Consider the following 27,235-nt stretch of genomic DNA (forward strand, 5'->3'; position numbering starts at 1 on the left):
GATCCGAAGTGGGGTGTGTTGTTGTGAGGAAGAGGGGGGCGGCTCGTGCTTATATTCAGCGTCAGATCAAACAAACCATCTGCCCTAGCCAGCAGGGCGAGCAGAGAGACCAGGGCGCTGCGGAGAACGATGCAAAGGCAGGATCTAGCCTTTACAAAACGCTCTGGTTCTTGCTAATAACTAAGCACCCGAATCGCTCCGAGACAGTCCAAGGACACAGCCGGGGGATCCATCCCCTCGCCGCTGCACTCACCCAGTTGCAAAACTTCTGCCAGCACACAGGGACTTCCACAAGCACCGAACACATCAGACCCATGACCCTGGTGCAGTCCTGCGAGTTTAAAGGGCCGATCCACTCCACGGGCGTCTCTCGGCTCCCCCCCCCCCCCTCCCCATGGCAAGGTTTGTCGCTGGAGGTTGGTTTTGGGAGACACCCAATCCTTAGAGAACACCACGACCTACCTAGCCCGGGGGTCACGTGATCCGGGCCATACAATTGCCCTGCTGTAAAGCGAAGGGAACCACTTTAACTCCGAGATTAGCAGAGAAAGGAGCCAGTTACAGCAGATAGGGGAGCTGGGTCAAACCCTATCAGAGAGATACCACTCCCTTCAAAGGGGAAGGCGGCGACGGGGGTGGGGGATTAAAGCCACCGATTCTTACTGGGGTGGGGGGGCTTCTTGAGGGAAATCAGCCCCTCTTTTTTGCTGGAATTTCCCCGAGGATTCGGATTCGGATTCGGCTGCTTCTTAATTCGCTGCCATGCACGGTTTTGCTCCTTCCCCGCTGCAATGTAAGTACTTCTCTGCACATTTATCGGCCAGCTGTCCTTATCTCGGAGATAATGCCTGGGGAGCTTTCCCGATGGGATCCTGTTAGCTTTGTCAGGAGCTGCAGTTGATAGTGCTCCGTGATTTACGTGTTCTCGGATTAAAAAAAAAAAAAATCCACTTTTCCGATGATCCTGTTACGGAGGGGCTAGATTCAGATTATTTTGCTTCTTATCAAGGAAGCAGCCCCGTGCTGATCCGGAGAGGGCCGGCCGGGAGAATTAGCAACACTTTGAATTCTCGGCTTCGCTCTCTCCTTCCCAAAGATCTGTGCTTTTCTTTTCATGTCCTGCTTTCTGTTGTCCTTGTGTGCAGCCGCTGATCTCGTTATCTTTTCACCAAGGCACATTATTTACAGCACAGCCAAGATTGTTAAGTAGTTTTAAAAAAAAAAACCCAAACCAAACCACTTAATTTCCTGACTTCTTAAAATTACAGAGGAAATTGTAGGGTTGTGTTGCAATTCATTACTCTGGCTCTTAAATAGATTCTGGTACCTGAAAGTGAACAGCCATTTCTCTTGTTGGCAGAGTTAAACACAAATGACGTTATTTATATGGCAGAAAAGTTTTTTGGAAAAGTGTTGATTTGATGTGTTGTGTTTGTGTTCATGTAGAGTGATTGTTCCTATTCTTGTATCTATTTTAAAATGTGTAGGCTTTTTGTCACAATAAACCAAGAATCAGTTACAGGAAAATATTTCAAACAGCTTCAGGGTTTTAATTCGTCCAAACCAATGTTGTAAAGCAAATGTACACGGGAAACAGAATATTTGTGAAGAAATCCTTTAAAAAAAAAATCTTACTAACAAAAGTTGACAGCATTTGTTTAAAACACAGAAGTACCCCGTTTAAAAACACAATTTTATTGTATCTAACCTAAATGGTGTTAACTTTCAGACTCTGAGTGAGGTTTGTATAGATAAATACTGTAAAGCAGAATCCAAAATATACATTAACAACTGTAAAGCAAAGATTTATAGAAGTAATACTATACTTTTCAATATGATGCTAAATATAAACAATGCATATACATTATCTGTGGTGTGTGTTATGAAGTATAGGTGCATGTTATAATTGTGGTTTGTATACTTATCCATGTATCGCTGCTGTGTTCTGTTATGCAATATAACATACAGTATATTTCTGTGCAATGAATTTTCTATATAGAGTGACTTGTTAGCGAGAATACCGGCAGAGTGAATAACTAAAAGGGGGAATTAATTCTGAAATAAACAACATCTGCATCTGTCACTAATCCAGACCTTTCATCCTCCCCCAGCGCTTTTAATCCTATTCTATTTAGTCCTATTCTTTTCGTCCTATTTCAGCCTCGATCTCCTTCGCTGAGGACGTGTAAAACATCCGTCCTCTTGCAACAGTGTCAGTGTCAGATGTGGAAGGGCAGGTGCCAGAGGCTGCAGCGAGCCAACACTGGGTTTTTTTAATGAGATATAATCGTTGTGCCATGAAAAATAAAAAGGTATCTGTCTGCTTTCATGTTTCAGGGGCCTGTAACTGACCTGATCCGGAGCATCTGGAGACAGCTGCAGGGGGTGCATCCCAGCTTCTCATGTCAAAGCCCCAGCCCTCTAAATAGGAATCTTTAAGCTTCACCCCACAGGACATTTCTGCGCCAACGGCTGCCCCCTTTCCCCGACCCACGGCTGCCCCGGGCCTGCGCCCGGCTTTGGAGGATATACCATGTATCAGAGTTTATCTCTCGCTCCCAACCACGGGCAACCGGCTTATTCCCACGACTCCAGCAATTTCCTGCACTCGTCCGCCAGCTCCCCGGTCTATGTGCCCACCACCCGAGTGCCCTCCATGCTGCAGAGCTTGCCTTACCTCCAGGGCTGCGAGCCGGCCCACCAGAGCCACCCCTTGGGCAACCACCCGGGCTGGGCGCAGACAGGCGGCGAGGCGTCGGCCTTCAACCCGGGCAGCCCCCACCCGTCTTCGGGCTTCCCCTACTCGCCCAGCCCGCCCGTCAGCAACCACGCCGGCCGGGAGGGAGCCTACCAGAGCCCCCTGCTCCTGGGCAGCGGGGGCAGGGAGCAGTACGGCAACGCCTTGGTGCGCTCGGTCGGTGGATCCTACTCCAGCCCCTACCCGGCCTACGTGGGCCCGGAGATGCCCCCTTCCTGGACCGCGGGACACTTTGAAAGCAGCGTGCTGCACAGTCTCCAGACGAGGCAGGCCGCCTTGCCCGGCAGGAGATCCACTTTCGGTAGGTGACCGCACCCGGGCCCGGCGGAGCCCCCCGACCCACCCCCCGACCCCCTTCTCCCAGCAGCTCTCATTTCTCGCGGCCCTGGGGGGTAAGCGGGGTGTGTGTGTGTGTGTTAAACGTAAATGACTTGTAAGGAGCCACTCCTCTGCCAGCGGGAACCGGGGGCTTGGACCCACACCTTTTCTTATGTGGTCAACCCATTGCATGTTTCCTGGAGGCAGATCCACTTTAGGGCGCCCCCCGAAATGGACTAGGGCCTACGCTGGGTCCGGCTCCCATGGATGGGTAGCAGCAGCAGCAGCAGCCTCTGCAGGACTGCTAGGATCCACATGGAAACGAAACAAAACTGACCCCCCTTTCACCCCCCATCCAGCCTGTTAATGCAGGGCCCGGTTCTTGTGACCAGCCGCGGCTTGACTCTGCTCCGCTGGCACTAATGGGACTTTCTGAGGAGTTAGGAAAGGGGCGTAAGGAGGCAGGAGAATCTGAGCCCTGAGTTTTAAAGGGCCTTGGAGGAAAAGATGCTTCTCTAGAAAGACCCCTGTATCTTCAACCCCTATGCAGGATCCAGTGGGGGCAACAGCTGGCCCCCTCCGCACCCCTTCGCTGTTGCCGCGTGGATGGCTGGATAGACACACATTTACACTGCAAGAAGGGGAACGAGCGCGTTTAGAAAGGAGAGTAACGTCCCTGGAGGGCAGAAAAATGGAGCCTGTGTAAACGCCTGGCCTCTGCTTTCTACAATATCGACTTTGTGCCTTTGCCTCAATACTTGCCCTTGTGTTTAAATTAGGAGGGCAGATTTATAGCTCCTTCCCTTTTAAGTAATTTATTGTGGTAAATTAGTTTATATTTGAACAGACTCTGGGTCTCCTAATTCGCCTTCACCCAAACAATTCCCCAATTGCATCAATCTGCTGCCTCTGGAGAGACAGTGAAATCTAGTCAGGCGTTGAACAATAAAACCCGTGAGCCGCACGGAGAGCCCTTCTAAATCAAGTCCCTAGCAAACTTTCCAGCGTCCCCCCCTCCTCCCCCGACCCTTCTCGGGCTGCTAAATAAATAGGACCAGCTCTGGTTTATAACTCCCGGCTCTTTTGCTATTCTTCTCCTAAGACTGTTTTGAAAAGTACTTTAAAATCCACTTCAGGATCTCATCCTCCTTATCATCTTTACTGCGGGGAATCGAAGGATCTTATCTCTATCGGAAGAACAAAGTAAACTAGCAAAATGCTCCCACTCCATATTTCGTACAAACTTTTCAAACCCGCGGATCCGACTTTCTTCTGCGGCACTTTAAGCAGCTGCTTCCTTGTGATTTCTGGCAATCGTTTTTATTTTGCCTTTGAAAATCGTGTGCAAGTTTTTTTCATTGTATTAGTGGGATCTCCTGATGAGGTGAAGTGTAGCTTTTCAATGCTCCTAAAGCAAACATTAATTCCATAGAAATCACCCCAGTTTATCCCCTCTTCTGTTGAGAGACTTGGGTTCCTTGCAAAATCATTCTCCGGGCCATGCATTTTGTATTTTAGCGACCATCCAAACTGCGGGGTTCAGAATCGCTTCTAGGTATTTATTTTTGTTCTTAGATAATCGAAGCGAGTGTGCAGTGCCTTAAAACAACACAACAAAAAATCCAAACTTTTCTTTGTAAGGATCGTTTCTTTAATAAGTTGAAAGAAGGAGAAACCAGGGTTTTTATTTGGAAAGAAAGCAGGCAATGCTTCAAATCACGAATAAAAGCTGCTTCCAGATTCGGGTGGGTGCCGGGAGTTGTTTCAGGAAAAAAATGAGGTTTTAAATCAACGTATACGAAGGATGAAATAATAGGAGTTGTGTTGCATCGCCTGCTTGTAAAAGAATTGAGGCAAAAAATACAGAGAGTTGGGAGATACACCAAACTAGTCAGAAAAACAAAACGTTTCACTTTCCCTTCTGATTTCTGGAAGATGGGAAGCTGAAAGATCTGAAGCTGAAATGTTTATTGAAGCGTATATATAATATTTATAATATAATATTTGGGACGTGGATGCGAAAAGTACACATGTTTATGTGCAAAGAGTGTGTGTGATTGTGTTTAAAATGCGTGTGGGCATATAAAATAGGTGTGCGTGGATGTGTGTGTGTCTGTGTGTACACCGAGTACATTTATTTGATAGTCGACATTTATTTTACATATGTGTTGCATAGCCACATGCACACACGTTGCATGTGCACACATTCTAAGATACGCACGAGAATTGCACAACACACACACAATCGTGTGTATAAATCCATCTCCAACCTCAAACCCCTCCAGCGTCAGCGCGCTGGTCATGGGAGCCGGGAGATTGACTGGAGAACGCTCCCCCACCCCCGTGAGTCTGTCCTGTGTCAGCTGGGAGCGCTCGGTGTGATTGATACCCAGAGGCCAGGATCCCCCCCAGTTGTACATCAGCCATAGACATTCCAGCAGGACTTCCCCAGCCTGCTTGTCGCCACCAGTCAGCAACCAACCCCGGGTGATTGAAATCAGGAAAGCCTCCCGCTTCTCTCCCCTCCTCCTTTTAGCATCTTGCAATAACAGCATAGCGATCATTTATTTTTACAGCCGAGCCGGGCTGCACCCGGCCCGCTGCGATCCGCTTCCAGCCACAGGAGAAGCGGTTTCTGGGGCGAATTTGCAGCCCGCCGGGAAAGGAAATCAAATCCGTCTTCATTAGCGCCCTTGCCCGGGGATAGTTGTTGGGTTTTTTTTTTTAATCATTAAATGATGCATCCAATAAAAGGTTAAGTAAAAAAGCAAACAGGGGAGGGGACGGGTGTTGGGGGCGGGGGCGGGGGGGCTTCTTTGTCTTTCTTACCCAGCGCAGGGGGACACTTTAGATGCTGCTCAAAGGTGGGCTGGGGAGTCCTGGCCATAGGCCGTGCTAGCAGCCCGGCTCTGGTGCTGGGCAGTGATGGGAAGCCGATGGGAAGCGTCCCAGGGATTTTTGGACCGGGCCTTTAGAGCAGGGGGAGGTCCAGTCACCCCCTCTCTTCAGAAGGGGGAGGGGTCCTGCTTTAAAAAATCCAGGCTCCGACAGTGGCCCCCGGCAGATACAAACCCCTGGATTTCTTTCTTGCTTTCCGCTGGAGTCAATGCGGTGACACCACTGCGGATCCGGGTGTAACCCTTCCCCGGGGCAGGGAACGTGTGGACGCAGTGAGGAGTATAGAGGGGCCGAGCAGACCGACCCCGCGATCCGCGCCCATCCCTGCGTAAGCAGAACCCCCCTGCTCCTAGCCCGGGGAGCCTTGGTTACAGAGAAGGTCCCTCGGTTCTTTCCGCCTCTGTTTTACATCGCGCCGGGCAAATCTAGCCCGGGGCAGGTGAGGAGAAATCCGGGCCTGGCTGGAGTCAAGAGCGAAGCTCCAGCGGCGCTGCCTTTTTCACCTGCGACCTGTCCGCGGGCAAAAGCGCGCAGCGACTCCAGCGCAAATCCTGCGCAACAAAGATCTGCCCCTGGCACCTGATTTCGGATGGTAACTTTCCCCAGTCCCCATCGCCCTGGGTCACTTGCCAGTTACTGCCCCCTTTCCCCCAAATAAAGCGGTGTTCCTTCTTCCAGCTGCGTTTCTCCCTGAATTCCGGTCTGCGGGGGGGGGCGGGAGGGGGGGTTATTTTCGGTAGTGAAGTTACAAATATTTGACCTGTAAGGAAAACGAGAGGGCCGGATCGCTGCAGGCGAGTCTCAGGGCTGCTAATCGGAACCCCCGGGACGCAGCGCGGTCCTTTGCTGGGGGGGGGGGGGGGGGATCGGGACCAACCCTTCCCGCTGGAGCCAGGTTTCCTGCGGGGTCTTCCCGGAGAGGCCAGGCACCGGGTGCTGTCGCACAGAGAGGACGCAGTGAGCAAAGTGGGGCGGCAGGTAAAGGCGGGTGTCCGGGGTCTGTCTTTAGAGAGGCCCCCAGAGGAATCGGTGCGCGAAGGGAAGGGCCTTCTGTGTCTCTTCAGAGAAACCTCCCTGGGTTCCTTCCGGGGAGGGCAGGATGCTCGGTCTGCCTAGCCGGGCTCCCTGGGCGAGTCACCTGGCTCCGTGCGGGGGGAAGGACGGTGAGATCCTAACCCGCTGTGTTCGGGTCTCTCCGTTTCAGAGTACTTGGAAGAATTCCCCGGGGACGGCCGCGAGTGTGTGAACTGCGGGGCCATGTCCACCCCGCTCTGGAGGAAGGACGGCACCGGGCACTATCTCTGTAACGCCTGCGGGCTCTACCACAAAATGAACGGCATCAACCGACCGCTCATCAAGCCCCAGAAGAGGCTGGTAAGGCTGGCGACCTCTCTTTCCCGCTCTGGTGCAGGAGAAGACAGGGGGGGGGAAGGCCCCCCGGGCTCTGGGTCTGCTCCAGGGGGGTGGTTGGCGTGCTCCGGCGGGGGCGGTGCCTTGGCGCTCCCTTGCGGGGCTGCAGAAGTGAAGGCTTCGCTCCGGTGGTTTGCGGGATTCCGCTTGCTGCGGGGCGGCGTTTGGGTGCGCGCTGCGCAATGATCTCAGCCCGCCGCTTGGCCCGGGTCGGTGGGATCAGCCGGGCCTTTTTAGGTTCGTTATCCGTGAGCTGTTGTTTATTGAGTAAGCAAGGCGAGCACATCCCACCCACCCCAGCTCTGCGGTGGGCCCACTCGGGTCCCTTCTCTATATACCGTGGAGCGATGAAATGCCACTGGCTTGTTACAAACGGAGACATGGTAGAACCTACTACTGCTGTGCAGTTTTGCGAGGAAAGAACCCAGCTATCGATACCTGTAATGCACCCCTGGTGCTATTCCTACAGGATTCATTGGAAAGGACCCAAAGCGATATGCTAAGAAACCGAACTGCTACATACTTGTATGTTTCCTCTAGCGTGTGATTTATCTAATCAGAACAGAGTGACATCATCTTCCCGCAATCGTTTGCACAAAGAGAAATCCAGTTGCTTGCTTTTAAAAATTAAAACAAAAAAATAGTATTTGTCGCTGGAATACAGAGGCATAACCGCTTAGCTGAAATCCAGCGAGTCTGAACTGAATCAGTTGGGTGCTTTCGTTTTGTAAGGCAGGATGAAATTCACATTGATAAGTGCGGGTTCTCTTGTCCCCTTTCCTCTCAGTCCATGTGCCTCGTACTTCAAACAAAGGACAAGGTTGCTTGCCAGCCCTGGGAAAATCTTTAATGTTTGGGGCTGTATAAAAGCAGAATCTGTAGAGAGAAGGACACTTTTTTTGTGTTTAATATGCATCACCTTTTCATTACCCTCGGACTGCCCTTTCTCTAAATATTTTATATCCCCTCTATCAACAAAAAGTCTGTGTTTAAGTTCAGGGGAAGTTATTCAATATTCATTTGACATATTTTGACATTGTTCTTTGAAAGAAAGAAAGAAAGAAAGAATTTGGGTTCTAGTGTACAGTGGCCAGTTACAATAATATTGTGTGTATAAGGGGCTTTTTTATAGTATAGGAGAAGTGAATCTGCTTTTCATGTCAATAATAAAGAAGTTTATCTTTCCAAAGTTTTGCATCTCGATGCCCCTGAAATTTCTTGCTATAATGCCTAGAAAAACAAATATTTTGGAAGCCTACAAAAAATAGATTAATATAATCTATACATGTGACTGACCCTCTGTTGGGTTTCTGAATGAGCATATTTTATGAGGATAAATACATGCGTGCACATGTCTGTATTGCACTCTTAGCAGTAAGGCGTAGACGACTAAGAATCTACCAGGTTCAAAGGAAAAGACATCCACTTTAGCTATAGAATAAAAAATATATATTAACGAGGATAAAGATCTTAAAAATGACGGTCAGTGCCATGGGCCTGTATTTTCATTTAAATGCTAACGTGAGTAGTTGTGGTTTTCTGCCTGCAGTGTATGGAGACCTCTTCAAGTGATAGACAGAGACATAACTAGGAGGACCCTCTAGTTACTTGGTTTGCTTATTTTTGTATGTAGGGGTTCACAGCGCCAGAGACATTGATGGGTACAGGCTGACCGATTAAAAAACATGTATGAATGCTGAGGATATTTTTAATATTGATCTCAAATAAGAAAGGCTTGGTTGTGTGCATAGAGTTCTAAGTAAGGAGGCCTACCACCTTTCCGAAGCTCATTGTGCATTTCTGGGTTTGCAGAAAAGTTTTTCCATGTAGGCTCACCAAGAGACAGATTTGAGTTCTGCCCTACACACGTCACCTTCTCCCACCCAACTGTGCTTACACAGTCCCAATTAGTGCTGAAGTCAACGGGTATGTTGCCTGAATGTGGCTCTTGGAGGAGGCAGATCAGACATCATGGCTCAGTGCTAATTGACAGGAACTGGGATCCATTTTTCAATCAACCACCATAAAAATGGGCGGAAGAAGGATGACCTGATGCTTGTGTCCCTATAAAAAGCCAGTAACCACCTTGATAGATTGTGAGCTGAGCTTTGTTTAAATTATCCCAGTGGAAAAATGCAAACCAGGAGTTACCGGGGGTGTAGTATGTGCTTGTCCTTGTGAAAACCTTGATCAAAATGAAGATATTGACTGTTGGGCACCAACTATCTGTGTGTTCAGTGGAGGGGCTGATCCTGCAATTCTCATTCAGGTGAATAACCCCTTTAGGCTACAGGATAAAATGTCTAAGGTCTCAATTTAGGGCCAGACACAACTCCCATTGAAATCCATCAGGCCTTTAATAGATTGAAATAACGAGTTAAGCATTATTCTTCATAGTGTAAATGCGCTCAGGGCAATAGTAAATTTAATGACATGTAACTAAGCAGTATTTTCAGATTAAATATGCCTCACCACTTTCAACCATTTAGATAATCACAAACATATAGAATAGGCATAGTATCCGGTTAATATATAGCTGTGCATGCATCTAATCTAGATAGAATCTACTAGAATACATATTATCACCGCTTTCTAATTTACTTTTTAGACTAGGCTGAATATGGGACAACAAATGAACACTGATCTAGCCTTAATTCCAATGAAGACAATGAGAGCTTTGCCACTGATTTAAATCGGAGCAGAATTGGTCCCTGGTTAAATAAATACTGTGGGCTGGAACCTCATACACTCACTGATGCATCTCTGGCTATCAGGGGTGGCTGAAGGATAGGTTAAGGTCATAATTAGTTGCTTGTATGTCTTCAGATTAAAATATTAATCTTACAGGTATTATACATTAGATGCCATCATAGCTGGGCCTCATTGCGAGGGGGAGAAGGTGGGACTTTTTCATGTAAATTCATCTTTGGCTATTTGAATTTAGTTGTAAAAAGTTTCATTTTTTCACGTTGCAGTGACTTGTAACAGAGCTCAAGGTCCGATACCACAAACTCTTAATCAGTCAAGCCCTTCCATCAAAATTAGTGAATATTCACACTAGTAAATGCTTAGGATGAGTCCTTAGTGAAATAAAGTTTTAGTTGGAAATAGATTTCTTTGGTAAACCTTAGGGTCTATATGAATGTTAATGTAAAATCCCTAATTTTCACAAGTATGTCTCCAACGTCATTTGCATATGTTAACCTTACATGTGTGAGTAATCTGTGTATGTGTGTAAAGCATATGTGCAAATGTGTGCAGAATTAGGGCCTGTAGATAAATAATTTGGTAAAGACCCTAGTACTTTGGTGTTAAAGACACAGTTTTAAATATAATGTAATTCTATGAATAGGATACCACAGTCCTTACTCAAGTAAAACTCTCTTTGCATGTCAAGAATTTACAGGATAAGATCCATATAGCTCAATGATCCCTAAGGAGCCCATTTGCCTTTGTATGATGATAAATCTTACCTAGGTCACTATGCATGGACTTTGGTTTTTAACAAAACGTTTCTATGAACAAATACAATCTCTGTGCCCCATTTGTGCTTAATGATCCCAGGTGTGAATTGTCTGTTTTCTGTCATATTGCCACTGAAGCTTTGTTTACCAGTTATCAAGGCAGATGCAATTTTATTAAATTGAAAGTAATATATATCAGTTAAAGTGTTTTTGAAATCTAATGCCAATTTTTAATAAGATTTTAATGGATTCCAACCCCTTCTTATAGCCAATTTCTTAAGCAAAACCAATGTTTTAAAATGTAATTTTACCATCAGCCTTTCTGTGTTTTGTTTTCTGGTATTTATTGATATCTTCAAAGTCAGTCACTGGAAATAGCCATGGTGCTTGTGTCTGAATTAGAGGTGGGCAGGAACTGGATTTTCTGTTTTGAGGAAAATTCTGTTATTTTAATTCTTCCCATTCCAAAATGGAACAAAAGCAAAAACAATTGAAATTTTCCGTTAAATGAATTTTGTTTTTGTTTTTTTAAAGTCATTTCAGGTTGGAATGAAATGATTTGTTTTGCTAAAAATGAAACGTTTCATTCTGATGTTACTTTTTTTACGTTCTACATAATACAATATTAAAACAAAATGTTGTTTCAAATCAGAAAATTAAAATGTTTCATTCTCAAAATTGAACATTTTGGCATTATCATAATGCTCCATTCCATTATTTCAAAACAAAATTTCATTGAAATCCACACATTTCTACAGAATGTTTTGCTTTCAATGAATCAGCATTTTTTGTGAAAAATATTCTGTCAGAAAACTTCCAACTAGCTGTCATCTGAACAGTGTCTGTATACTGGGGCAGATTCTGATCCCAGTTACACTGGTGTAAATCCAGAGCAACTCCACTGATTTCTAATACCTTACATTTGTCAAGAGAACCACGTAATGAAAAATACCTAGGACCGTATTCTGATCTCAATGTTGCTGGTGTTCTAATTGAGTTCAGAGTCTGACACTCGATGTTTCTCAGAGTTCTTTCAACATATATAGCAAATGAAATAGAGCCAAAAAGGTTGCACCATTTTTAAGATGCCTGATCTTGCAGGGGATTAGAGAAGGCTAACCCTCACATTCTGTACTATGTCCAGGATGCCTAAGGAAGCCATGGCGATTTCCTATACAGCACAGGGTTAGGCCTGATCATTGCTCTCCTATCTTTTATGTGACAGCCCCATCAGTAGAGCTGGTCAAAAAAAATTCTGTTGGAATGGTTTTCTGTTGGAAAATGTTGATTCAACAAAATCTAAAATGCTTCATGAGAATGCATCAATTTAACATAACATTTCCATGGGAAATTATCAAAATGCTTCGTTCTGACAATAATACACTATAATATGGTCAAAATGATGAAGTCGAAAAAAATGTTTTGATCTGATCAAAACAAAAGGTTTCGATAAGGTTGAAATTAAATATCTCAGAATGTTTTTGTGACGTGAAAATTCAGATATTTAGACATTTGTTTTGTCCTGATTAGAGAGACGACATCAAATTTAAAAATCCCAGAATTTCCCATGGGATGGAAATGCAAGTTTTCAACCAGCTCTACCCATAAGAGGAAAAGTGATCAAATTTAGGGATGATTTCAGAGCTCAGTCCCACTTCTTGCATATTCTGAGCTCAAAACACAGATGTATAACAGCCATTTGATATGTGTCCAGTATTAATGCTACCATACCCCTCATCCCCAAATCAGGAGTAACTGTTGTTAGGCTGTTATTTGATGGTGTTTCCAAGCTGCGGGATGTAAGGCATATGCATATGTATATATTCAAAGCTCCACGCTTTGCCACAGGGCCCGTTGGGATACCCTGCTAAGGTTTTTGTTGAAATATTAGGATTTATTTATTGATGGGACTCTCCTAGTACAGGCCATCTGTCTAGCACTGGGGAATCATTACTGAGTAAATACTTTTAATTCCCAGTCCCCTGAGATGTAACAGCTAGGACTGACGAATGAAACTTACCTACCATTTAGACAAACCCTTCTCCTGACCAGCCCCAAATCTCAAGCTGCAGAGGTCTAGGGTTATGTGCAAAGTGCATTGCATGCAGGCAAGGTGTGTGTGTCTTAGTCCGTCTGGCAAGCACAGAGCTCCTCTCCCTCACTCCCACCTCCCAAAGACTCTCTTTGTCAGACACACGCCTACAAAGCCTCTCATTTTTAGACTCCAGGTTGGGATATTAAGTCAGGGTTCAGGCCCACGTGAAGGATTTTCTCTGGCGGGCCCTGCTAGGACTGGGTTTTGTATACAGAGGGCCCGATTTGAAGTCAATGGGAAAGTTCTTATCGACTTGAGTGCTGCGGGATCAAGGTCCTAATGAAGCGAACCTCATGCATCTCAGCGGTTGCAGACACTTGAAAACACGAGCTGCTCACGGTAGCTGCTCTTTTTGCTGCAGCCACTCCTAGCGCATAACTCCCGTTGGCGTCAACAGGAATGTTGGTTGAGCCAGGAGGCTAGTAGGAACTAATATAATTTGGATTTGTCAGGAAAATAAATGGTCACGTCTGATGTATTTACATTTTAAACGAGCCGCTGAGCATGTAACACACACTCCCCAGAGGGCTATCCATGCACAGCAACTATTTTTCATCATTTATAAACAATTATTCACACACACGTCAATGCTGTGAACTGGAAAGCAAAAGCATTGGGCCCAGATCTGTAATCAGCGCCACGTAGGCACACACTTGTACCCACCTGTAAACAAAAGTGTCTGATTGCAAGATCAGGGCTTGGTCTACAGAAACCCACAACTCACATGTACAATTCCCATTGACTTCAATGGGAGTCTCCTGGACAGCACTTTGGCCCCAAGAGGGCAGATTTTCAAAAGAGCTCAGCTCCCATTTCGGCCGGATTTTCAGGAAAATTCAGTGCAGCTGATACTCAGCGCCTTTTTGAAAATCAAGCCATAAATGTCACAAGGAGAGTTGAGTGGTGCTGCACACTGGAAAATCTAGCCCTTAAAATCAAGGCTTTTCAGATTCACACTGGCATTTTTCTACTGGCATTTGAACCCTCTTGTCCTTTTTTTTAATTCCTCATATTAAAAAAAAAAACAATTGTTCTGGTGATTTAAAAACAGTGATTGGTACATCAGCAAATCTACAGCGGCTGCAGGTACAAAATGCAGGCTCCACATGGAGAAAGGGCTCAGCCAGCATGGAACAAGCCAGTCTCTATAAGCAGGATCATTTGAAAAAAAGAATACAGGGCCCAATTCTGCTCCCATTCAATCAGGAACAAAACTCTCATTGTCTTCATTGGAATCAGGATCAGAACCACCTGGGCAACAGTTTTAAACCCCAAGGAATAAGGCAGAAGTGGGAGGGCAAAAAGGGGTAAAATTCAGGATGAGCTGTGCACTGGTTCTAAGGGCATGTCTACACGACTGCGGCTACAATGGCCCAGTCACAGCACTACAGCCAGGCCACTGTAGCACCACAGTGTGGACGCTGCCTACCTCGTTGCAGGGCTTTTTCCCGTCCATGTAGTTAAGCCACCTCTCCGAGAGGAGATAGCGAGGTCGATTAAAGAATTCTTCCATCTCCCTAGCCGAGTTTACACAGGGAATTAGGTCAACCTAACTGTTACGGAGAACACAGAATTTTTCACAGCTCTAAGTACAAAGCTAGGCTGATTTAAATGTAAACCAGGCCTAAGGGGCCCAGTACTGCTAGCTGTATGTAACAAACTGTCCACTGACGTAAGCGCTGCAGAAATGGGTCCTAAGCAATTGAGTTTATGTTAGTTACCAATGGTTGAGTACAGACAGCTTGAGTGAGCTCCAGGAAAAGGTCCATGCCTCGTTGTCCAGTTTATCCCTACTCTTTTCCCTTTGTTCCTATTTAAAGTCTTACAACAGACATGGTGGTTGTTGTTGTTCTTTAATTAACTTTGAAATATCTGAGCTGAACAAATTCCACGGGGATTAATTTTTAAAAGACATGTTGTCATCCCCTTGAAACCATTGTTTAAATTCCCAAAGCTTAAAGAAAAAAAGAAAACCAAAAAAACCCTCAAGTTTCAGGGTTTCATACGCGTTCGGTTTGATTTTGCTAAGTCCTACACTTTTTAATAAAATGTTTGCTGCACAGAATTTTTCCGTGCAATATCCCTGAGTGCAATCTTCACTAAGCTGCCTGGTAGTAAAAGAGTGCTGTACTTTAGCCAGTGAATTCAATGAAACATTATCGTCTCAATAACTTGAAGAACCATTGAATTACACTGCCTCACCGTACATAGAAATACATACATTGTAGTAAAATCTGGCTCTGTTATCGTTTACGTAATGAACTTCATTCCATAAGCAGCCTAGGCAGATATTTCACTACGTATTATTTAGCCTGCTGGATATGTTGTTTTTACTATGCAAAGTTGCATTGAAATAAAAGGCATGTCTTGCACTAGAGGTTTCAATATGATTCTGTGCATCACAGCAGGAATGATACTTAGCAGTTCTATACACAGTAATGTAGTCATGTATAAGAAGATACAGTAAGTAAGAATAGTACGGCTGCTAGCCCGTTTTATGCGATACAGCAATGTTCTGTAAGCAGCATAAGCAGCAGTTTTGTGCCGTATCATTTTTTTTATCATTGACAAGAATAGGATGCAACACTATTGATTTCCATAGAAAGCAATCTTATCTAGTGATGGGCTGGGGTGGAATTTTGTTTTATAGAGCACCTGTCATAGTCATGGTCTCATGAAGCACTTTACAAGATAATAGGCTAGGCCCCAATCCTGAAAGCACATGTAACTCTGCGTACGTGAGTAGTCACGTTGATTTTAATGGAACTGCTCATGTGTATAAAGTTAAGCTGATGCATAAGTGATGCTGCCCCACAGCTAACGAGCAGCTCGGAGCCTTGGCTCAAACCAAAGCTCCGGCTGCCCTGAAGCCTAGGTGGAGGAATATCTGTCTCTCCAGTAGAGCCCAGTCCTGCAGCATGCTCAGAACACACCTAAACCTGATACCTATCAGACCCCACAGCAGAAGGTTGGACACAGACTACCAGTAGGTATGGGGGAGGGGAAGTGGGAGGCAGCCCAGCACCTGCACAAAAGACAGGAGACACATCCGGTGAGTACTGAGAGATATTGAGCATGACCAGGAGAGAAAGAGAGTGATGGTTTTGGTAGCTAGGGCATGGGCTGCCTAGGCAGCTGTCCCAGTTCTAGGGCCTAGACCCAGGGGAAGGTTCATGGCTGAGGATCATGAGCAGAGGGAGGCACCGATCTCTGGTTCAACAGCCAGTCACACCAGGTCAGCCACTGAGGCGCCTAAGCCCTGCCCCAGACTCTTCTTGTTGTTTAACTCCTGGCTGGCTTAGTCAGCTCCCCCTGTCCACCTTGCTGGCTTCCAAGGATCCCTAGGGCACGGTTAGGTGTTGCAACTTGGAGCAGAGCAACACCCAGTTACCTTGACGGATCTGAGCCCAAGTGCCTACATCACTTTGGAAAATAGAACTAGAGACTTTTATCCCCGGTGGGGTAATGCACGCTGGGGGTGTGTGATTTCTATAGCATACTCATTTGTTGTGCATTAATTGGTATGTGTAGACCTGCTGGCGAGCATTAAAAGTTCCCAAGTGTGTGCACTAGTAGGGTCTATTTCGACCAGTTAATCGACAAAAGTTTTTTTTGGAAGTTTGGAATTCTTTTCCGAAAAAGTCAAACTGTTTTGTTTTGACATTTAGGAAAGAAAACATGATGATTTGTTTAGAAATGTAGCTAGGTTTAATTTTTTAAAGGGTAAAAACCTCCAAAATGAAACTAAACAAAATGGAAAAAATGGGGGAGGTGGGGGAATTGGTTTGGGTCAAAAGAAACAAAATATTTTTCAGATCTTTTGGTTTGGCTGCCAAAGCAAAAAATCAATTATCCACTTGCTCTAGTCTTAACTTGGTTCTTATTCAGTGGAAACTTCTACTAATTGTAAGATTGGGCTCTTACTATCATCCAAGGTACTGAGATTATTTTTTTTTAAGGCAGACATAGAACTTTCCACTGCAAATCTGGCCCAGAAAAGGACTGCATAGTTACAGCAGCATCTCATGAAATAATTTCAGTAGAGCATGAATGTCTACATGCATGGGTATGTTCCATGCAAGTTGCTGCAGTATTAGCAAAAAAAACCAAAGAACAAAAAAGGAATTAAAACTATTTAAATGATCTTATAATAAGAACAATGTTCTCATGTAAATAAATAACATCAGTCACATTCTGAACTAAGGAAGCAGGTTCATAGGGATTTCAGAAAAGGAGATGCTCTTACTATAATCATTACTTAACTCTTCATGCATAGGTAATGCCACTTATCCTTTGGGGACCTTGACTTGGGGTTTGAGCATAAACACCATGTGAACTGATGGTACCTAGATCCGTGCAAGAATTAGGATGTGGTTTGATTAACTGTCCAATTGGTTTCAGTTCATGGGATTTCCCACCCCTTGAGTTTTAGATTCATTCAAAGCTAGGCTGCAAAAGTAAAACAAATTAATAATACATAACTCTTATATAGTGCTTTTCATCAGCAGATTTCAAACCAGACAGCGTGCTTTGCAACACTCTATATCTTGCCTCTGGGTTTGTATGGTTCTGAGACATTACAACGATCCAGCTTTCAGAGGTTTCACAAAGGTTCATTTGACCCAGAAGACCTACCATTTGCCCAGCTGTAGCACACTATCGAATGACCCCATTCCCCAACAGTCATGCCTGTCTAAAGTGGCAACAAGTTTTGCTGAGTTTTGATTAAATGTTTTGGGGGTTAAAAGGTATTTTGTATGAAACTCATCTGGTTTCATTTCCATGTTCAAAAATGAAACTGAGTCTCTGATGGCTTTGTGGCCTCGCTGTAAACACTCAGACAGCTCCACAGAGGGACCCTCCTCTGTTAATTCTGAGTTCCTCCGGCCAGTAGTTCCGTCAGGCCTTCATGTAGCTAACTTTAGCATGCATTTTATTAAATATGCTCTGATGAATGATTCCAAGAGCTTATCAGCAGCAGTTGGCTGTCAAGTGCAGCCCATGAAGGGCTTTTTGTTTAAGTGTACACTACATTTATATAAATAAACACTGGAGTACAATGTTGAAGTCAACAACTTCCTAGACAAGGTCAGAATGCTACAAAGGCGGACTTGGGTTGGGGGTGGGGAAGGGCAGGAATGCGCTTTCTTTTAAGTAAACTGCTGGGAAATTAGCAATAATATATTGTACCTTTGTCCTTCAGTGAGCAAAAGTAGCCTTGACTGTGTCTTTCTCACTGCAGTGGAAAGTTAAATCACAATGGTCAACTTCAGAGAGTGTTTAAAGTTTTTAGACCCAGTATTTTGGTAACCATGGGCCTGATCACGCTCTCAGTGACTTCCTTAGGAGAAGGCGATGGCTCTATGGTCTGTGAAGGTACTTTGAAACAGCAGTTTATTTAAAAGATCTGATTGTTGGTTCAGAAAGGGAAATGCCATCACTTATGTCTGACTCACTCTTCTGTCACAGAACTGCTAGGTGACTGACGATGCAAAGATTACAGAGTAGGAAGGATTTTCTACTGAGTTAGGCCCTGACCTGGAACTGAGGAGATATGGTTTGTATTCCCAGCTCAGCTGCTGACTTCAAACTTGTCTGCATGGTACTTTAGTCCACACAAGAGGGTGTAAATTTTAGTCTGCGCTAGGGTACCGCACACTAAATGGCCTGCTGGTGCACACTAAAAGTTGTCTAGTGCATGTTAATGTAGTCCCGTTTGAAATGGAACCACATTAATGTGCACCAGGGAAATTTTAGTGTGCACCAGTAGGGTCCACATGGGCTATTTAGTGCATCATACCCTAGCGCAGACTAAAATTTACACCGGTGTGTGTGGACTGGAGCGCCGTGTAGACAAACCCTTTGTGTCTGACCTTGGAGAAGTCACTTAATCTATCCTGTACTATTCGTTTAGTGGCAATACAATGGTGCTGAGGGCCATACAAGTACCTAGATAGGAAGGCCACTTTGGTGCCAGGCCTAGTATTGGAATTCAGTGGTCAGGAGTCCAATTTCACCAAGTTTGACCCCATGTCATGAGACCTACTTGATCATCCCGGGTGGTTCATCTAGCCCTCAGGTAGCACTGATGCTGCAAACACTTAAGGGTGGAAAGTTTGAAAGCTCTCAGCATTGGCCTTACTCTACACCCCGTCAGTGGTAGAAATCATATGGTCTTCAGTGGGACAATTAGGCCCCTTTTGGAAATCCTACCCTTAACACCAGGTGTGGTCCTTACTTACTATTGTGAGCAGTCCTCTTGGCTTGCTGTATATGCAGGTTTGGTGGGACTATTGATGACAGTAAAAACCATGGGACTGTTTGCAGGCTGGGCTGAGCCAATTCTGCAAGGTGCTGCTCTCCTTCCTCTCTGACCGAGTTCACTGAGTGTGCTCAGCATCGCACAAGATCCATGACAGCCCTGGTTGCAGATGTGAGTTATGCAGATGAGACCCACTAGGCATTAAGGAGGCATATCTGAAGGCAGGATTTTGCCCCGGCTAGCTGTAACAGGTATAACCATGACACCATCTCTCCTGCTCAGGACAGAAATTGCTAGGGAAAGATTTTGAACATAGTCAGATTCTCTTCTGTGCAAAAGTAATCAGATTGCGTCTCAGGGTTCTGTTCTGACAGGTTATTTTTTGGAAAATAAATAATTTCTAAAGCAATATAAGTATCTGCAACAGGTTGCTGAAGCTGCTTTACTTAGCAACCAATGAATCAAAGGGCTGTTCTGTCACTTTGCCCTGTCTACTGAAACTCAGATTAGATCTTTACTTAACAACTAACCCTGTAAAGCGTTTCATTTTTATTCCTACTCCCTTCACCCAATTTATCACGATGCTTAGGAATGATATAAGCAATAACGGAAAAACAAAACAAACCTGGAATTCTTTGTCACTTGCATCATCATCGCCATGATGAATTGACATTGAGGCTGAAGACTATCAATCAAACAACTGAATGCAGAGATAGTGCTTGATATTAAATATGTGGCACTGATATCTTTACACTTACTTAAGTCTCCTGTAAAAATAGTTTGAATGCCTAGCACTAAGAGACATTAAAATGAAAAGCCCATAAGTTGATAAGCTAAAACCCTGTGTTGAGAGCTCTGAATTTCCCACTGGCTGAGAACATGATTGACAGAGACGGGCTTGCTCCTTCTACACAGTGTTTCTGCTTCCAGCTAGAGAAACGTTAGCGTTGGGACCTGATCTTGCAGTCAAGACACCCACAAACAATTGGAATTAATTAGTGCTTTGGAAGTGCTTTGGGCTCCTTAGGCTATGTCTACACTGATGGCGGCAAAGTCGCCGCCGTCAGATCAACTTACCTGGATCGAGTGAAGACCCGCTCAGTTGATCCAGAAGTCGACGTACTAAAACCACCACCTCAAGTGGCGTAGTGCTGCGTTGACGGGAACACGGTTCCCGTTGGCACAGTGCAGTGAAGACGGCGCGCAGAAGAGAAGCACAGAAGTCGACGGGAGTTACGCAAGTTCTTCGTGTACTTTGCGTAACTCTGGTTGACTGCTGCCGAATCGCCAGGTCAGTGTAGACATAGCCTTAATTGCAAGGTGCAAGATGCAGGAAGTGCAAAGGATCATTCTTTTTATGAAGCCTCCAAAGCCCAAATACCACTGATGTAACTCCATTGACTTCAGTGGATTTACACCAGAGATGAGACTGGCCCTCATTAACTTTAACAGTTAATTTAAATTGACGTCTTTTCTACAGTGTTTGTAAAATTTCTGCTTTCAAATCTTGGATAATAATTCTTATAAAAGCATTCTCCATCTGAGCAGATCACTTGGAAATTAGGGCACCATGTTATGAAATATTATTTCTTGGAACATATTTGTTTAACATTAGTGGAAGGGATTAAAAGGATACTTGCCAGGTTTATCAAGCTCAGTAAAAATGTTTGCAAATCAGAGTGATCTCACTAGACTGCTATTTCTTTTATATGAATTTTGTTATCTTGTACATTTAGTCAACATTTTTCATCTTCCAGGAAATCTGTGTAATTTGAGATTATTCCTTTTCCTCCTTCTTGCAAACTCTTAATTTTATTTTTTCATGTTTGTGGGGTTTTTTTTAGTCTTCATCTAGACGTGCTGGTCTTTGTTGCACTAACTGTCACACAACAAATACTACCCTCTGGAGAAGGAATGCAGAAGGAGAGCCAGTCTGCAATGCCTGTGGATTATACATGAAACTCCATGGGGTAAGGAGCTTGTTTATCCTATATAAGAAACCATTTTGTCTTTAATAATTTCCCAGCAGGTTCAAAATATCCTGCCTTCACTTCCTATTGGAAAGGGCAGCTTTATTCAGTCCAGGAATTGGAAAAAATTCAGAAAAGAGCTAAAAGATCCAAGGCCTGGAAAACATGTCTTATAGTCAGAGACTTAAGAAACTCAATTTGTTTAGTTTAGCAAAGAGAAAGTTAAAAGGTGACTTTATCATGGTCTATGATGAGGAAGACATTTCTGACAGTAGATGGCTCTTCAGTCTAGCAGAAAAGGGCATAAAAATTCAGTGGTTAGATGCTGAAGCTAGATAAATTCAGACTGGAAATAATGTGCACATTTTTAATTATTGGTGATTAACTATTGGAACAACTTACCTAAGGGCATGATGAATTCTTCATCACTTTAATTCAAGGTTTGATGTCTTTCTATAAGGCCTGCCATAGATCAAAAAGAAGTTATGGGCCTGATACAGAAATTACTGGGTGAGGATCTCTAGCCTGTGTGATGCAGGAAGTCAGAGTAGGTCCCTTCTCGCCTTTAATACCGGGTGCAGATCTGGTTGCCCCATCTCAGAGAGATATATTAGAATTGGAAAACGTACAGAAAAGGGCAACTAAAATGATTAGGGGTATGGAAAAGCTTCCATATGAGGAGAGATTAATAAGACTAAGACTTTTCAGCTTGGAAGAGATGTCTAATGGGGGATATGATAGAAGTCTATAAAATCATGACTGATGTGGAGAAAGTAAATAAGGAAGTGTTATTTTCTCCTCATACAAAATCTAGGGGTCACTAAATGAAATTAATAGGCAGCAGGCTTAAAACAAACAAAAGGAAGTATTTTTTCTCACAACGCACAGTCAACCTGTGGAACTCCTTGTCAAAGGATGTTGTGAAGGCCACAACTATAACGGGCTCAAAAAAGAACTAGATAAGTTCATGGAAGACAGGTCCATTAATGGCTATTAGCCAGGATAGGCAGGGATTGCTGTTTGCCAGAAGCTGGGAATGGGCGATGGGATGGATCACTTGATGATTATTTCTTCTATTCATTGCCTCTGAAGCATCTGGCATTAGCCACTGTCAGAAGACAGGACACTGGGCGAGATGGACCATTGGTCTGACCCCGTCTGGCCATTCCTATGTTCTTAAAATCTATGAATTTTAAAGATGGTACTTCTTTCCTTTCCATTAACTTAGGGACGCCAGTGTGATTCCGTTTCTGCTAATATTTTAATATGACTTTAGTTGATGAGGAAGATATCTATGATTGCTAGCCTGGAGTCCCCTGTTTCTACAGAACAGGTACCTTCAAAATAGCAGCAGGGCAAACTTTCCCATACCAGGAATACGCATCTGCCCAGACCTGGAAGGGGCATTTCTAGAGGTGACAGGATGGTTGAGTCTCCATGCCCATTCGATTCTTGGTTTCTAACGTGAAGGGCAGTTAGCGCCAAGTTGTGGAGGTGGTTTTTGTCATGATGATGTTTATCCATGAAGGGCAAGAACCAGCAGTGAATTGTCCATAGCCACAAGGCAGACTTTGTGCTTCATCCTGGGCTAGTTTAAGCCAGTGTCCTAGAGGTTCAAGTTTTCTTATCCCATGATCATTTCTTCTGAGCCCCAAACATTGGTGTAATTTAATAAGACACAGTTGTAAAGGTCACTAATAAATCAGGAAAAGGAAAATAGGAAATAACGGAAAAAAACAAAATTTGTGTGAAAGCCTCAAATTGTTCAGCCTTATACATCTTCCAGCCAAGGCCTATTTTGGAGAAAAATAGCACTCAGTGAAGGACAAGGACTTTAAGTGCCATTGCACAAGCTACAGTATGTAAATATAAAAGCAACACACTTGGTAAAAAGCTAAGTAAAATACAATACTAACGATTCCAAATTTATGGGTGTCAAGGTGCCACGACCTCTGGCAATGAAAAAGGAAAGCATTCAGACGAGGAAAAGGAAGCCTAAAAACATTACCAAAGGCAAAACCTCAACAGGTATGATTCTTTTATTATCCCTCCTTATGGCTTAGATCATAATCAGAGCCTGGTGTTTTCAGTGATCCTACAGCTATGGAACTGGCTGAAAAATTAATCCCTGCTACAGAATATGCTTGCAGAATCTAATCTTTCCTACAAGACCAAAGAATATTTTTAGTCTCTATGACTGGAAAGAAAATCCTCCATGGGTGAGCTGATGCAGTGTTGTTTTCCTGAGCCTCAAACAACAGTACCATTTTTCTTATTAGGGTGTCCACTCTGGCCTAGTCTGCACTTATCTGGAAATTTGGCGGCAGTGGACGGGAGTTACGCAAGCTACACAGAGTAGTACACAGAGTAGCTTGCGTCACTCCCGTCGACTGCTGTACTTCCGTTCTGTGCTGTGTCTTCACTGCACTGCACCCCTTGAGGAGGTGGTTTTACGAGGTCCACTTCCTAATCGATTAATCATCTTCACTGACTGCTCAGTCGATTCAGAAAGATCGATCTGACGGGTGCGACTTTGCCACCGTCAGTGTAGACATACCCTTTAAGAACTCATGTTGGTGATTTAAATGGCATTGTTGTTAGCTATTTCACTGCTGGCCATTTTAGAAGAAACATGCAGGCACTGTATCTGTTGCAGTTGGATGGATGGAGTATATTGGGGCGGGGAGGCAGTGGGGCAGCTGGATATTGTCAAGAGTTACTGGGGCATGGGGAGCTAGGGAAGGTCAAGAAATGATTTAAAAATCCCCTCAAAGACACGGAAAAGGGATCTTGTCAATTTCGCTTTGCTGCTATACTCCTACACGCTGCGCAGCAGGGTGGACGAAGGGTTCTTGAACACAGGTTCAGGCCAAGATGAGCAGCAAGGTTGTAACTGGTGTAAAGGGAAAGGCAAGGGCCGGGAATGCCCCCAAGTGGTCTGCTGAGCCAGTGAGGGGAGTGTCTCATTTGTACACAGCAACAGCCTCCTTGCTGGTTTAAGAGCAGCACTGAGGGACTCTGAACGAATTCCAGCCCTCTTCAGTCAAGTGAGTGAGAGTCGTGATATGGGGCCGTTAGTTAGATGGGTATTAAGGAGTGGAGCAAATGAGCGGATCCTTCTCAGGGCTCTGAGAGGAAGGATCACCCAGGAAGAATAACGTGCGTGTCTGTCACATGCTTTCCTCCCTGCCTAGGACTCCTAGCATGTCACGTACCAACTAGTTTTGCTTTTGTTGTGTTTTACCTGAGAAACAACCAACCACACAAAAAATACTCTCACCCTACAATAATGCCATGGGGTAAGAGATTCTCCCCCAAGAAGTCCAAGGAGTCATTAAAATATAAGCCACCGTTTCTTTGAGAACTGAATTATGTGTATGTTACTTTATCAGCTTGTAATGATTATCTTTCAGGGTCTACAACTTCAGCCACTAACTCCCCTTCTTCTATTACAAACTCAGACAGCACCGTCACTTTAAAAACGGAACCCAATGTGACATCACAGTACCCCGGACAAACTATAGTATCAGTCTCGCAGGTAAAGCTTGAGAAATGATAGCTATTTGCATTTGTTCACATTGATTTTTTTGACTAGTTAGTACAGGACTAAGTAGTTTAATTGTCTATTGATATAACAAGCCAGTTTCATAATTAGACTCTGTCATCCACCCCTCAACCTGTTTTTTACCCCCAAACACACCTTTTGCTCTGGAAACTATTAGACACAGATATAAATGGTTGCCACAAGTTTTATAATTTGCATAGGAGTCCCATTCTACTCTTCTGTAGAGTACACTGCTTCAACTCTCATTGATGGCAATGCGAGTTACACCTATGTAACTGGCCTTGATTTTGATCTTGCTCTGTAGTAAATCAGGAATAATACAATGGAGTCAATGGAATTACGGTGCTGTAAAACCAGAGTAAGTGATATTAGGAACTTCCAGAGTTCTTGACAGCTTGCTAGTCAGACAGATCTATACTTACCTATATGGAGTTTTCTTTATTGTTCTGCTGGCAATTAGAGGTGTATTTAACACTCGTGAAAGTGCAGAGCAAACAGTGTTATCTAGAGATCACTGGGTGTCTGACCCATTTACTGTCTCATGAGTTTGTCTGGATGGATTGCCTTGGGTGCCCGGATTGGTGCTTTGTTTATCTGGTTGAATAGATGGCTCTAAATCAAAATGTTGTGACTGTGCAGATTGGGCCTAACCAAGCCCCTGAATCTGAACATGTCTGAATTTAAGAGAAATTCAGATTGAGACCCAACTGCGAGGCTTGGTGCCCTCTATAGTTTATAGTAGAGGCTCTTGGTTGACATTGATACATTGGATTCGTGTTGCGGTTATAAAGAACATACATGTGCCCAGAGGTTCCTGAACTGGACACATCAATCAATCAATCAATCAATCAGTAGAGACAGGTATAACATGGGTATAACATGGGCTTCTTCCAGACAGCTCTTAGTCTTAGAATGAAGCAATGCTCCTGTCTAATCTTGGGGTTTTCTTGAGCATACAATTTTTGTTCGGTCTAATCTATCGTATTCATAGCGTCATATTCATACTATTAAATCATGACATCTGATTATTCTTTTGCTAATGACATGGTGTGAGTAATGGGTTTATATTGCACCCCCATAGTTCCAAATTGGAACACTGTCAGCTGAATTGCTGGGGTTTTCAACAGAGCCTAAGGAAGATAGGCATCAAATTCCCATTATGTTTCAATGGAAGTCAGACACCTAATTCCCTTAGGTTTCTTTGCAAATCCCACCCTAAGTAATTAGCTAGAAGATTTAGAGCTAGATTATTGCATCACTGACCAAAGACAAAAATAAATACATACAAGTAATTGTAATTGTATTTTTTAACCTCTGCTCCAAATATATATTAAAATATATCTATGACTTTATAATAATTTTCTCCTTATCATAATCTTCATAGGCTCAAAGCCAATCCGATGACACACTGGCCAGCGGCCATTCCGAGTTCAAATTTGAACCTGAGGATTATGCCTTCACTTCTGCTGCCATGACTCAGCAGTCAGGACTAAGTGCTCCCCTCCGTCAGGACTCCTGGTGCGCACTGGCATTGGCCTAGAAACTGGGCTTCCAGTAAAACACTTTCTATCTTCCCCGTTACTGGATAGCAGGCAAAAAGAATGGCTGCCTTTGAGCTTTGGGACTGAAAGGTTTAAAGTAGTCAATATGATTCTGTGCTCAAAGACAGATTTCTCTCGGAGAGGGCGTGTGAAAGCTTAGAAAATGTTGGCTACACTTGGCCAAGTTCATTCTTCCCAACTGACTGGTTCTGTGGTCCTCGCTCCTCTAAAAGCTTTTACTCTGCGGACGTGAACTGGAGATGCCTCCCCAAAGCAAAAGAAATGGGGATGTCTCTGTTTTCCTGAGGAATCTTTTATCTTCCCAAGACTAAACAAATAAATACATCCCAGAATCTATGTTTATTCACGATTATTTCTCCCTTCTCTGACTCTTCTGTGCGCAATTTCTTCCACTTTCCAATAAAGACTGTAATAATACGGCACCAAGTAACTTAATTCTATTAACATGCAAACCGTGTTGCCTTCCTTATACGTACTGGCCACAGCCGGAAAGGAAAAAAGATCCTGTTGTTTTAAACATTTACTGTTTTATATCAAAAACAATCATCTCTATAGAGTGTTAGCTTCTGAAGCATTTAGTGTATCAACACTGATCCCGGGAGTCATCCGTGAGATAAACGCACCGCTCTTCCAGTTCTATTTCCAAAGAAAGAATTTTTTTCTTTTTAGACAAACCACGTGACAAAAATGGTCAAAAAGGAATTGCAATAATAATAAAAAAAAAAATCTTGAAATGTCTTTTTTCTTTTGGATTATTTTGTTGTCGTTTCCAGGATTGCTAATCCAAGATGTCAAAAATCACAATCCAATCCCCCCAAAATTATGAGATGTTTAAAATCATGAGGTTTTGTTGTTTTTTTAAATTTTTGTAAATATGTGGTTCTTTCTATTTGCCTTCTGATGTTGGAATATTTAAGCTTAATGTTTGCAAGC

General features: G+C 43.9%; 1 protein-coding gene across 1 annotated transcript; it reads left to right on the forward strand.

Annotated features, from left to right (window-relative positions):
- The first annotated feature begins 685 nt into the window (after window positions 1–685).
- On the forward strand, window positions 686–27,128 carry GATA5 (GATA binding protein 5). The gene is made up of 7 exons (XM_067554616.1): window positions 686–793; window positions 2,338–3,059; window positions 7,179–7,348; window positions 21,050–21,175; window positions 23,116–23,203; window positions 24,589–24,713; window positions 26,125–27,128. Exons 2-7 carry the CDS (start codon window positions 2,534–2,536, stop codon window positions 26,278–26,280), a joined length of 1,191 nt encoding a protein of 396 aa, XP_067410717.1. The 5' UTR covers window positions 686–793; window positions 2,338–2,533; the 3' UTR covers window positions 26,281–27,128.
- Window positions 27,129–27,235: the final 107 nt, after the last annotated feature.

The sequence above is a fragment of the Emydura macquarii genome, unplaced genomic scaffold (genome assembly GCF_026122565.2).
Source record: "Emydura macquarii macquarii isolate MOO-44397 ecotype Brisbane River unplaced genomic scaffold, CSIRO-AGI_Emac_v2 contig_1483, whole genome shotgun sequence".
In the NCBI taxonomy this organism is placed as follows: domain Eukaryota; kingdom Metazoa; phylum Chordata; order Testudines; family Chelidae; genus Emydura; species Emydura macquarii.